Here is a 14331-nt window from a genome sequence, read left to right on the forward strand (position 1 = left end):
AAGCACCTTAATTTATTCATAGATTTCTTCTTTCATTCATAAGGGTCCCTACAATAACTCATGCTAGGCTGCTAACAGAAAAGAAATAGTCCTCGCACCAAAGAGCACAGATGACTCTCTCCAACTGTATTAGAGTTAGGGCAGGAAATGGATCAAGAGTAGTTTTGCAATAAGAAGTTTTTTGCCTTTCAAAGTTACTCTTTTCCATTTCACATCGCCCACCCACCTCAAATGCCATGTGAACCATTGAAGTCGGTCAGAATCATAGGAATCAACAGACCAGAGTAATCTGCATCCCGCCTTCAGCCTAGGCATCACATTCTGTTGTTCAGCAATATTTATTGACTACCTGCTGTGTGATGGATTGGCACTTGGTACAAGGGATATATCAGTGAATACAGGACAGAGCAAATTCCCTGTCCTAAAGGAGCTTACATTGTAGTATTCTCTGCTAGGGAAGTGGGCATAGGAGAATTCCCAGGAGCTGGAACCGTTTAATTTGCCTCTGCTCCTTGATATGTAAGACCAAAGGTAATTCTGTTTGGTTCATACACTTTAAGCCAGTCTTTGCAATAATCATCAATATAGTATTTACCCTTTAAATGGAACAGGAGTTATTCAGAGAATGGTAGATGAGCCTATGGAGTCTATAAGCTGGGATACCTTAATAAAAATAAAATGCAACTATTGGAAAAAAAAACACCTTCTAACAACCCATTCTGGCCTCACTGTGTTTTATGTCATTCACTGTTATTATATAAAGGGATTCTGTTTGCTCTCTCCTTTTTAATCCAGCAATGTTAAGGAAGTTTTATGTGAGGTTTTGAAACCCACAGAACACGCACTCGCTTGAGGTGTTCTTCAAATTCATATCCCTTTATCTCATCACAGAACTGACATAAAGTCCAATGGGGTGGTCCTGGTGAGAACTTCCAGTCCTGCTGGGCAAACATCCCCTTCCCATATTTCTGAGCAAATTGCTACCCCTCCAGTAGGGCAACATGGACAAATTCCAACTAGAAATAATCAAATCCCATGAAGCAGGACTAAATCCTATAATGCTGAATTCCAGTAACATTTTTGCTGGCCTGTCTTTTCTTATTTTCCCTAAGAGTACCTTTCCATTTACTATTCTATCATCTTCCAAGTAGCAATGCTGGTTGCCAGCTCAAAATTCTTTATGCTACCTCTCATTTGCTAGAATACATTGTCAGGCTTTCTATATTATTTTTACCTCTGACAATGATGTACAAAGCACTGCTGGAAAGCATCCTTTTTGTTAACAGTAGTACTTTCCTAGTGGCTTATACTTCTCCTATATCCTAGCAATGAGTGTCTCATCAGGCAGATTCTGGGGGTTACTTGGAGAGAGGATCCTGGCATCTACAATAAGGACATACTAATAGAGAAAGACTGAGACACTACAAACTTTTTCTAAGTGCCTTCTATGTGACTACTGCTTTCATGTACATTATTTCATGTACAACTGCAGTTTATTCCAGAACAATGAAATGCAGTATTTGTAAACATAATCATCCCCTAGTGTAACATATTTATTCAATGACTGACAACCTTTTCGATCCATTCATTGAGGAAGAATGTGCCAATTGTTCATCACATTTAAGCATCTGTATCCCCCATGGTGCCTCTTAAAGTAACACAGACAGCAGTGAATCAGGAAGCATGCTGAAGCTTTTTCTATATTATACACATAATCAATGGTAAATTCCATTTAATGCAAGGCTGGCTATAAAAATCCAGTGAAGCTTAGCTATTCAAGTAGGGTTTCCACTTAAATTTGGGATTTCCATTTAAATAACATCAGCAGCAGTATTAGTGTTGACAACTTATATTGTAGAACCTACATGTATTCAGACGTGCAGAAATGGTGATAGACAACAGTAAATAAGAGATACGTATATAATAAGCATAAAAGGTAAAATTTACTTTTACAATTGAATTTTCCCTACAAAGAACCTAGATTTCTTTTTCCTTTTTTTTTTTAAGTTTCAGGAGGCACTTACCCTTAGGAAAAATCATCTAACAAGCCAGAGTTCTTTTCTGTATCCTTCTTTCTTTCCTCCCTGACTCTCTTGCTTAAGCGCTGTATTAGTCTGCTAGGGCTGCCGTTACAAAATACCACAGACTGAGTGGCTTAAACAACAGAAATTTATTTTCTTATAGCTCTGGAGGCTGGAAGTCCAAAGATCAAGGTGACAGAAGGTTTGGTTTCTCCTGAGGCTTTCCTCCTTGGCTTTCAGATGGCTGCCTTCTTGCTGTGTCTTCACATAGCCTATTCTGTGTGTGTGCACATCTCCAGTGTCTCTACCTCTTCAAAGGACAACAGTCATATGGAATTAGGGCCTCACCTTTATGACCTCATTTAACCTTAATCAGCTCTTTAATAAAGGTCGTATCTTCAAATACAGTCACATTAGGGATTACGGTTTCAACATAAGAATTTTGGAGGGACAAAATTCAGTCCATACAGGTACCATACATTCTGTTTCTTTCTTTTCTCTCTCTACCTGCCATCCTCTCTCTGTTCCCAGGCAGGAGTACTATAGACCCATTTCTATTACTTGTAAACGTGTAAATATCTGTTGAAGGGTTAGACACATTTAAGTTGGGCATAACGCCACGGGCCAATGGAGGAACTTTAGTCTCCACCAACAGGTAAAGTCATAGAGCTAAGGACAGAACTGGAGTTAGAATCCCTAGCTATGAGGATCAGAAATTAAGCAGCAGCTAATGTGATGAGAGATTATAATTTTCAGTCCAGAGTTAGGAAAGTGAAGAAAGTTTTTTCCCCTTCTCTGTCATCCATTTAATCCTTTCTATATTCAAAAATATCAAAAAGATAATTGAAGAGAAATGTCATTTTCTTATTCCCAGGTCTCCTTGAGTTTCTCATTAGTGGTTTATGTGGACAGGTATAGAGTATTTCTCAGAGTAGAATTTGGGCCTCTTAGATGGACACCTCCAAAATCCTAGAAACCCAGTAGTCTGGTACTGGGTAGAGAGTGGGTAATGCCTGAAATGTTTCCAGTGGGCCACAGCATCACCCCACTGCTGCAGACTCACCCAGTTGACCCAACACTCCATCAGAGGCTGGTGTCGACCAACTGCCCAGGCTGTTGTAGCACCTGCTTCCTTCTGTTTATGGCATTAAGGACTTTCTTCCTGGGACCCAGCTGCATCTGTATGCTCTGAAGGTCCTCATCAGAGCAAAGCAGCAGAGCTTCCAGATCAATCTGCTCTCTCATGAAAATAGGAAGGAATTCTTCCAGGTAGTGGGACTGCAAGAACACTTCCAGGGGAGTAGCATCAACCACATCTTCCTCCCATTCCACTTCCTCCTCATCCCAAGGCAGATCATCTTCATGGTGGTTTTCCACTCCCTCTTCATCAGCCTCAGGTCCTCCTTGTCTCTGAAGCAATTCACTGGGCATTTTAAACCCTAACTCCCTCTTGCTGTCTGAGATGTCTTCAGGGCTCAATATTCTGTTCCTTCTAAAAACAACATTTCCGAGACCTGGACGGTTGAGAATGGATTCGTGTTGCGCACAGCTGTCCGCCTTTACTGAGAACTGGAGCTTCTCTTTGAAGTCCCCTGAGAAGGGGTCCTCCTCCTCCTCTCTGAACACTTCCATCACATTCTTCTGCCCACTTGTTCTCTCCTTCCCTAACGGCTCTGCTGTATCTTTGTTCTTCTTGAACCTTATTTTAAAGGTGTCTTTAATGCCCTTAGACAGTGACCCAAATGTGTTGGAAGCAGAAACATTTGAAAGGGATGACCTGGAGAAAGTGCCCTTGGAAGAAGAAAGAGTCCCAGATTCCTCCTTGTTGTAGGTGCGGGCCATCTTATTTTGGTGCTTCTCCTGGAGCCTCTCACACTCTTTGATCTGCCTCCTGGCATTCTTCTGAGCCTGCTCCTTCAGCCTAGTGACCTTCTTGGGGTTCATGATGTTCTGGGCAGTGGCAGCCTTATCCAAGAGACCAACACATTCATTCTGCTCTCTGCTGGCAGCAGCATCCAGTGGAGACCGTAAATCATTGTCCAGGGCAAAGATGTTGGCACCAAAGTTGATCAGAAATGAGACACAGTGGGCATGACCATTGGAGGCTGCATAATGTAAAGGAGTATTTCCCCAGATGTCACATCTATCAGGATCCCCTCTAGAAGAGAAAATATAAAAAATACATGCTAATTTTTTTCTCTGAACATGAGGTCTAAAAAATAAAAACTAAAAGAACAAAATGCATGTTAATCCTGCCTTGACACTGTTACAAGATAACTTCTGAAGGTCCACATATGTCACATCCAGACATCACATGGCCAGAAACAGAAAGAGCCCATATCTACCCTGTATCTCCTCGTTAGAAGCAAGAAAAACTTTCTAAGAAACTCCCAACATGAGCAACTTTCTTGTCTCATTGGCCAGAATTGGGCCACGTGCCTAAGGGAAAGGAAATAGAGCTACCTTGTTCATCTTAAATCAATTAGATTTTTCCCCTGTATAGGATTACCCTGTGGTGTGCTGGTAAATGTTAACAACCAGCTCACCCAGGAAAAAAATCAAGCTCTGATTTATATAGCATGCGCCAATTTCTGTGGTGTAAACACACCACCATAGCACATTTCAAGCTCCTAATGTGACATTACTGGACACAGAATTTGGAAGAGGTGCACAGTCAATTGAGTATAAATTATTCCCACCACATAGATATTTAATAGATGTGCGTAATCTTAAGAGCAAAGATAACAGTAAAATGTGGTGAAATAATTAGAAAGTAGTAAGTTTTGAGTATTACCTTTTTAATATAGTTTATTAAATTTTAAGTTTATATAATTTTATTTTTAATAATGGATTGTTTATCTGATTCAAACTTCCTAAAATTTAGCAGTCATCTCTCCTGAGCTGGTAAGAGCTGGTTCTGAAACTATACCTTGTACCTTAAAGGATCTTGGTCCCTAAGGTAGAAACAAGATAGAAACAAAAATCATAACATGGAGAACATCAAGCTTGTTTCGCAGAGTATCAGGGAAACCACAGATATGCAAACAACTTGCTGACAGCCCCTCCAGTTGAGCATGAGCATCACACAGGCGCATTGAGGGACTAGAATGACTGATAGCACACTTTGAATGTCGCAGGCTGAAAATCCACTGCATGTTACGTACTGGACTCCTCCACCTCTGAAATTGTACATGCAACCCATGAAGAGGCATGAAGGACTGTCTGGCCTGTGCAGGGAACCCTTGAACTCCCGAAACTTACGTTGAAACTTACACTTACTTTCCATCAATCGTTTCTGAGCACCCTTCCCCTCTTGTTCCCTACTTCCAAGATATATACTCCATTCAAATGCCAGTCGAGGAGCCAGATCTAAAGCAGTGCCTCTTGTCTCCTTGTTTTCCACCCCGCAATAAAGCCTTTTCTCTCTGCAAAAGACCATTGCCTTGGTCTTTCCATTGCACAGTGGGCAACGAGCCCACGTGCTCAGTTCCAGTTCCAATACACCACTGCTACCCTCCTCTGAGTCATAGGTAGGGAAATGAAAACTGAACAAAACTGGTTCCCCATCAGCAAGAAAGAAGAGAAGAATGGATACTGGGCAGAAAGCAAACAGTGTCTAATACAACTAATATTTGTACAAAGAGTCTATTGATTCCTCAGTTTATTTCCACATAATTATGAGTAGTTCTGCAATGGTTTAAGGTAGAATTGGGGGCATTATTAGATAGCATTATGGCCAGGGACCCCATGCCTGACATAGAACCAGGTACATGGTAGATAAAAAAGATTTGAGGAATGAATATCTACTGGAATCCTGCCCCAGGCTCTAACCCCCATCCCTTGCCCTTCTCCTGTGAGGCCTTGAGTTACAAACAGGCACAAATGAAAAGTAAAGTAATAACTTATTGTTAACTATGGCTCTGACCCCAAGCCACTGTTCAGAACTCTGATAATACAGGTACTAAAGGGCATCTTCCTTCGCCCTAGTCTAGATTCCAAAATCAGGATCTCAGTAAACTTTGGCCAGGCTGGCCCCATGGGATGGCAGGAGAGAGAGCCTGAGAAGGCCTCTTAACATTCCTGGTAAGTAGCAGGTGGAAACAGGAGAGAAGGTCCATGCCCTTGCAACTGGCATGTTTATGCACTGTGGCCCTTCCATTCCTTGCCACTTAAAGTTTGGTCCCTGGACCAGCAGCAGCAGCAGCAGTAACATCACCTGCAAGTTGTTAGAACTGCAGAATCTTGGACCGCATCCCACACTTCCAGAATCAGAAACTGAAGTTTAACAAGATCCCCAGGTTAGGCTCACTGCAGGTTGAGAGCTATACTAGTTAAGGTGACCCAACCAGTGTCCTATAATTTGGTGAATCAGATTTGTAATTCCTCCATGGGAATCCTTGGCTTCTTCATGCTTTTTGGTTACAAAGCACTTACACATTCTCTGCCCGCCCCCCACCAACAAGCACAATCTTTCTCTTAGAGAAGGAAGAAAAGAATAATTATCAGAGGGGTAAAATAAGACTCCAAGCACGTAATTGATTTTCCCACCAGTACACAGGCAATACACTTTGGATCAGGCCTGCCTCCAAGTCTACTGGTCTCCAACACAATATGGTCTTATGTTAGCTCACCTCCGCTTTTCCCTTTTACCAGCTGTGAGGCCTCAAGTTCAACTTTTCTAGGACTCAGTGTCCTCATCTATAAATTTAGGATAATATTACCTACTCATAGAACTATTACGTGAATCAGTCAACATACATATAGCATTAGAAACGTGCTTGGTACATAATGAATACTCAATAAACTTTACCTGTTACCATTTCCCTTGTGTCTAAACTCAAAATCCTTAATTTCATATATTTATTTTTTTCTCACACCCATCTAGTAAATTCCTGCAGCACTGCGATGACTCTTGTGGCTTTTTAACATTTATAGTCTTAATTTGTCAAATATGCCCTGCCCCCCAACTAGATAATATGTCTCAGAGGGCAAAACCTGTGTCTTTTGTCCTTTATATCATCCATATCTCATAGCAGATGTCTCAAACTCAACCTAAAGAAGCCAAGAATGTAATGTAAGTAACTTAATGGGGCCAGGTTTGTTCTTTCAACAAAGTCATAATTAAGTGCAAGTTCCATCTAAAAGAATAGACATTGATCAGCTGTGGCTGATTGCTACCTTGAATAAAAGCAGACACAATATTGCCAGAGTTTCCATTTTCCAAACAAAGCCAGAAATCCAGAATTTCATGTGAAGCTTTTTGATTTTTAAATGTTGGCTCCAATTTAAGAGAAAAATACAGTGAAGTCCAAATAAAACATATTTGTGGGCTAGATCCAGCCATAAGCTGGCAGTTGGCAACTTCCTTCTGAGCAGAGAGAACAGTGTAAGCAGATGCACATATAGGTGATGTTACATATTTGTGGCACCAGGAGTATACTTCAGTGTGACCAGAGATAAGGGAAGGGAAATAAGTTCAAAGAGGAAGGAAAGAAAATAAAATTGAATCTAAGGAAAGCAAATATATTAAATAACACAGTTCTGTTGCACAGTCTTTTTCCTGATTTACTTGTCTTGGATCAAAGGAAACCTCTTTCAACCTTAAAATAGTTGTATATCTTAGGGGAGCACAGTACCTCACCCCCAAAGATGGAGTTTCACTTCTTATTTATTTTAACCAAATACCACACTCAAAAGACATAAAAGAGGGATTGTAAAACATCTAAGACATTACTGTAAACATAAACATATGGATTAAATTTGCCTGAAATTCGATTGGGTAAGTTAAAAGAGAAATTACTGAGAGGAATGAACTGTGGTAAGGATGTTAGAGGTATTAAAATGTTTGGGTTAAATCTACATGCTTCAGGTCATAAAATAGTGGCATTTTCCCATCCTGAGGGATCTTAAATGATCCTTCAAGATAGGAAGAACATGAAGAAAATCTGAGGTGACCCCAAAGACTGTTCTTAAGAAACACAAAATTCCAAATTTAAAGATGAGACTGTCAGTAAGCTGATTCATGAGTTTCCCTGGTACATTTAAGCTATTTCCACTTGAAATAAATTCCATTTACAGACAACTTTCCAAACTGATGTACAACTTAAATCAAAATGTTTACTATTGACAAGTTGGGGGTCCTTCTAAAATCAGTCTTTGTCTTTCAATCCCTGATATCCTTCACATTTCTTGATAGAACCATTACACATACCTGTCCAGATAATCACAAACTCATTTGATGATCTGAGTCCAATACTGATGTTATTCAATATATTGTTTCTTTCAGCTAAATTCATAAAATTTTGATTTGACTTTTTTCCTATCCTTTTTTTCCCAAAAGATAAACTCAATGAAAAGATTTTAAGTAATCATATTTTGCCCTTGCTTTTTTGTAGATTAGTACATTTGGGCAATAATTTTTAGAGCTGGATTGCTATTATTGTCACAAAATAGGCAATTTGCTTATATTAAATTACTCTGAGAATCTGTTCCATTTCAGTTTCTCCTTTTGAAGTTGATTTGATTTTTTTGGAGTTGTTCTCAGAAAAAAAATCACTCTTTCAAGAAATGTTTTTCTACATAGGAAGGAATATTTAGACTCACTAGTAATCAAATAAATGCAAGTGAAAACAATGCACCACCATCTATTTGCCTATCAGATAGGCAACAAATAAAAAGAATAATACTACTCAGTTTTGGCAGGAGTGAGAGGAAATGAACAATGCTGGAGGAAGCATAAAGTGATTCAAATTTCCTGGCACAATATATGACAAAAGCCTGTAAAACATAGCACCCATTTGAATCAATAATTCTGCCTTAAGGAATTTATCCTGAGGAAATATCAGACCCTTGTGCAAAGAAGAATGATCCAGGATGTTCATTCCAAATTATACAAAAACTGGATTCAAAGTAAATGTCATGAACAAGCAATTGATTAAATAAATTGTGATGAAACCATAAAACAGAATACCATGTAGCCATTAAAAATAATGGCGTGCATCTCTACTTTTAAGTGCAAATGGTCCATGAGGTATTATTAAATAATTAGAAGAAGATTCCAGAACAGTTTGTATAGTGTGATTGCCTTTTTAAGGGCTGAACATACGTACATTTAAGTGCATGTTCTCAAAGGGAAATGTCTGAAGGGATATACACCCAAATGTTAATGACTGAGAGAATTCATGTGAGTTTTACTTTATTAAGTATATTTTCCAATATGACATGAAATGTTACAAAAAGTTTGTATTCCTTTGAGAATCAGAAAGGAAGAAAACATTCCACTTTAGAAAATGAAAAAAAAAAACTAAAAAAGAAAAATTCATGCACATTTTAAAGACAAAATGAAATTTTGTGTTATTGAGGCCATCTTCCCAGTGTAGGATAATACATGTAATTGTTGCTTTCCATCTTTAAAATTAAAAAAGAAAGAAAAATAGGTTTTACCAAAGCCAGAGTTTGGATATTAATGGTTGCCACATGATCCATGGTTCAATCAGGTAGCGGCAGGAAAACACTAAAATCATCAGACTGCGATAGACCTCAATAATTGATTCAATTTTTGATTGGTTTCTCTTTTTAGCCCCCTTAAATTTAACGGGCAATTTGTTTTCACACAAGCGCCTAAAGATTGGCTATGGTGAAAATGGGAGGTGACCTATGAAAACCCTTACAAGACATTTTTATAAGACTACACCAGGCCAACTTAACAGATCTTAAATACTTCTGGAGAGAAGGAAACAAAATCTGGGATGTACTAGAATTGATCCAGAAGATAAGAGTTGAGAAGGAAGGACTAGAAAAATCAAGGTTAGAATGTTGATGCCCATAATCAGTTTTTTTTTTTTTTTTTTTTTGTCTTAATTGACTTTATTGTAGTTTTTGTACACAAAGAAAAATCATGTTCATATCCATCATGAACAAAAACTTAAAAAGGCAGAACTAGAAGACATGTGTCCTTCACCAAAGCAAAGCTGTGCTAAAGGTTCCAAACATTTCAATTTTTAAAATAAATATTTTCATTTTCCGATGTCTACTTTCATGTCTTCAGAGTGTCACAAGGAAATTGAAGCTATCATGAATTACATTTTGTTTAGAGTCCCAGCTCACTGCGTTTGGTAACTGGCCATGCCATATCCAGCCTGGTTGGGAGGAGGTATTACAGGGGGAGGGGCTTGTCCTTGGGGAGGCTGAGCACCAAATCCACCCATCCAAGCAGCTGAAGGTGATTGATCTACTCCAAATCCTTGTTGATTCCACGGTTGCCCGTATACTCCATAAGGTGGTACTTGCCACCCATTTGCCATATACTGTCCATATTGTTGTGGGTTTCCATAAACTTGGCTCCACTGGCCCCACTGACTATAGTCGACCTGTTGGAAGTTTTTAGTCATATCAGGAGATTCTTTACCCCAATAGCATTTAACAACATGTCCTTCAATTGTAGTACCATTCACCGAAACAATGGCATGGGCCGCACTTTCATGGGTAGAAAATCTGACAAATGAATAGCCCTTCTCTGGAAAAACTCTGATTTCCATAATTTGCCCAAATGGTGAGAATGTCTGTCTCATAAGCTGATCTGTTAACCCAGAAGCAATTCCTCCACAGTACACAGTACAATTTTTTGGACTTGACTGGTTCACTACATCTTCAAATCTCAACTGCTTAGTGTTATTTTCTTGTGTACTTTTAGGTGCAGGTGGTTTACGTGTGGCCCAATTGGTTCTGATTTGACGACCACCCAACCACTGACCTCCCATATGCACAATTGCATTTTCTGCATCCAGTTTATTATAAAAAGATACAAAGCCATAGCCTTTGGATTTTCCAGTTGCCATGTCTTTAACTACTCGGGCATCCGATATTTTACCAAAGGGGGCAAATGCTGATTTGATATCTTCTGTTGTAATTTCTGGACTCAAATCCCCAACAAACACGTGGAAATGATTGGAAGTATCTTTTTTCTGGCTACTTGGTGTTGTTGCCCAGTTTACTTTGACCTCCTTTCCCAAAATTTTTCTCCCATTCATAGCAGCTAATGCAGCAGCTGCATCTCTGTGTTCATAAAATTCCACAAAGCAATATGGGTCATTGCTTGTATGCTGCAAAACAGAAAATCCAACAGAAGAGTTGACCCTTCTGCTATCGGGTTGCTCTGTTATCATTTTACAGCTTTTACAGGGTCCAATCTGACTGAATAACTGAAGAATAAGCACTTCTGTCACATCTCTGGAGAGGTTACCTACGTATCTAGGCTATAAACACCATATTGTTTTCTGATGATAGAACCATATGTCTTAGCTTGTGTGTAGAGTCCGGGGCTGCCCGTCGTCTTCCATCATGGTGGGTGCGACGGAGCGATCCCGGGACAAGGGGGAGGGCAGGGCCGGGGAGGGGAGGGGGTGGGGAGGAAGGGGAGGGGGGCTACGGGCACCGGCTGGGGACAGAGGAAAAGGCACCGAACCCCACTCTCGGGCTCTCTCCCCCCAGCCCGCTCCGGACACTGCGCTCCAACCAGGAGCCATAATCAGTTTTTAATAAATATAAATCAATAGACTGGATTTTGACATTACATTGAGAGAAATTACCATGCCAAATAAATAGGTAAAGGGTGGACTATATAACAGAATGTTTAGGGACAAACGACTAACCACTTGGAGAAAGCATAGTCAGATCATAACCCCAAATCTTAAATCAAAGAAGTGATATATGAATTATTTAAAATAAAAACTAAAACTAAAAAAAAGTACTAAAGAAAATATCTGTCAATATTTAGACAGGACCTCAAAGTTGGAATTATATAGTAAATTGACAGGCTTACATATATAAAATATATACTTAAATATATTTATATTTTCATTTATAGTAAATATCACTGTCAAAAATATGAATTATGCATTGTGAAAATATTTGGAAATATAATGACAAAAGACTGATATTCTAACTTTAAAATCATTTTTTAATAAATCAATGAGAAATGTTAAAGACCCCAATATATAAGTGGGACAGGGTTATAAATACATAGCTCACAAAAGTGGAAGTATTATGGCCACTAAATATAAAAAAATGTTCAACCTCACCAGTAACCAAAGAAAAGAACATTAAAGGCACATTGATATATCATTCTGGACCTATAATAACGACAAAAATGGGTGCTCACTTTCTGAAGGGCAATTTGTCAGTAGACACCAAAAAAGTCTTTAAATTGTGTACATGCCAATTGATCCAGAAATTTCACTTTGTAGAATTTTTTTTCTGCCTTTTTTTTAGCCAACACTTTGTAGAATTTGTTCTCAAGAAAATGTGAGCAAAGATTTACGTACAAGGATAATCATCACAGTACTGTTTAAACTATGAGAAACAAGTTATTTGTCTGAAAGAGAGACTGACTTAGAAATGTATTTATATATTTATTAACTAGAATACTAAGAAGTCCCTGAAAACTAAATTGTAAAAGAATATACACTGACATGGAAAAAAATGTTCATGATGTATTGAGGAGTAAAAAAAAAAACTGCATACCACAAAAAAATGTCTACTTAGTATACTATTTCATGTGTGTGCACAAATATACATGCATATTTATTTATACATAATATATATACATATATGCATATATTTATATACACTATATATATACTTATACACACTATATGTATGGCATTACAGGACATTTTATTCTTTATAATTTGTGTGCATATATATGGTTTAATTTTCTGGGCTTAGCTTATGTTACTTTTGTGATAAATGAAGACCAGTAGAACAATTTGTATAAGAAAATGTTTCAGGTGTACAAAGGGGAGAGAGAGAGAGAGAAAGAGAATGTCTAGGCATTCTCATTTAAATTGGACCTCAAAAGTGCAAGGGCTTTCACTGGTTGTGAAGTAACTGACATCTGCACTTGCAGAGGTGGTATACTTTGAGTAGGTGGAGAAAGTTTGGGAGAAGAGGAGAGATGATGCAGTGTTACATCTGGAGAAGGCTGACTAAAGGGGTTGGGGTACAGGGCAGTGTCTGGGAAACGGAAGTTAAACAAAAGGAATGGAGTACATCAACTCTACTTACTTCCTCATTCAGTTTTCAACTCAGGAACTCTCTCCAGCTTTGGTTCCTATAACTTCCTAAAGTGCCCCTCACTTCAGTAAAGGGTGCCAACATCCACAAGCTGTCAAAGCCAGGATCTGGGGCCTTGATCCTCCTCTTCCTTCCACCCCCCAGCACCCAGTCAATCATAACCAATTCTACATCACACTTGCCAGTCAAATCCATCCACATCTCTCTATTCCCACTGCCACTATCCTAGTCCAGTTTATTCCTCATCTCAACTGTTAAACCAGCCCCAGAACATTTTCTCTGACCACTGTACAACTTCCTGAGCAAATTTTGTAAACAAAAACCTACATGTATAAATATGTATAAATAAATATGTGTTGGATCGAAATAAATTCACTTGTCTCCTTTACTCACATTTTCTTTTTTTCTTTCTTTAGCCTTTTTGGGTTATAGTTGTCAACACTGCCTAGCCCCTCCAGTAACAAGCAGAAGACAAGAGCTAGCTAATTTCTGCTTCAGAATTTGCAGCGAGAGTATGTGTACGTGTATGTATCTAACAGCCAGAGAGGTAATGAAGTTAAGACAGGCTGAAGGTCCCTTTTATAGCCTATAAAGCCAGAAATTTCACCTAAGAATCATGAGCTTGCACTAGGATTGAATATTTTTTTAAAAGGCTGTGAGATTTTAATGGCATAGATGAAAAAATAAAAACACATAATTTGTTCCAGTCAAGGTTGACATCTTAAAACCAAGTAGATCAGTGATCTCTTTTTAAAAAGTCAAGAATTTGCACGTCATGGAAAAGATTTTTAAAGACACAGAATTAAAATATCTTCCCCCAAGGCAAATAATAGTGCCTTAGAGTTCAGGATCTGTGTGTGTGTGGCTCATAAAGGATCAGCCAACACATGGTGCCAGTTCTCAGAGTGAAAAGAGAGCATCTCTGGAGAATTTTCTCCTTTTCTCTAAAAAGACAATTTTTTACACAGACTAGAAAGAAAGCAAAGTATTTTCACTTTTTCCCTGCCTCTTGCTGCTGTCTGCAAAATCCTACCATAAACAGTTTCCAATCAAAACCATCAGGTTGATATTACCCTCTGCTGCAGATTATTTCTAGGGCTTCCAAGTTCCCATGGTAGGCTGCCAGGAGTGTGGGAGTCATGCCATCTTCATCAGAAAGATTCAAATCTCTCTTGGTAGCCTCTTTCAGAAGTTCCAGGTAGCTATCACTAGCAGCTTGGTGGTAGCGAGTGGACAT

At 38.8% G+C, this 14331-nt stretch overlaps 2 protein-coding genes across 2 annotated transcripts; both read right to left on the reverse strand.

The window, feature by feature from the left end:
- Nucleotides 1-1640: 1640 nt before the first annotated feature.
- On the reverse strand, nt 1641-14331 carry ANKS4B (ankyrin repeat and sterile alpha motif domain containing 4B; the record flags this gene model as incomplete). The annotated part of the gene is made up of 2 exons (XM_081256340.1): nt 1641-4179; nt 14168-14331. 2 exons carry the CDS (start codon nt 14329-14331, stop codon nt 3105-3107), a joined length of 1239 nt encoding a protein of 412 aa, XP_081112466.1. The 3' UTR covers nt 1641-3104.
- On the reverse strand, nt 9876-11303 carry LOC308629105 (nucleolysin TIAR-like). The gene is given in 2 exon segments (XM_081256585.1): nt 9876-11272; nt 11274-11303. Coding segments are annotated over 2 exon segments (1164 nt in total). The 5' UTR covers nt 11289-11303; the 3' UTR covers nt 9876-10123.

Source organism: Mesoplodon bidens (assembly GCF_964165515.1).
Source record: "Mesoplodon bidens genome assembly, chromosome: 15".
In the NCBI taxonomy this organism is placed as follows: domain Eukaryota; kingdom Metazoa; phylum Chordata; class Mammalia; order Artiodactyla; family Ziphiidae; genus Mesoplodon; species Mesoplodon bidens.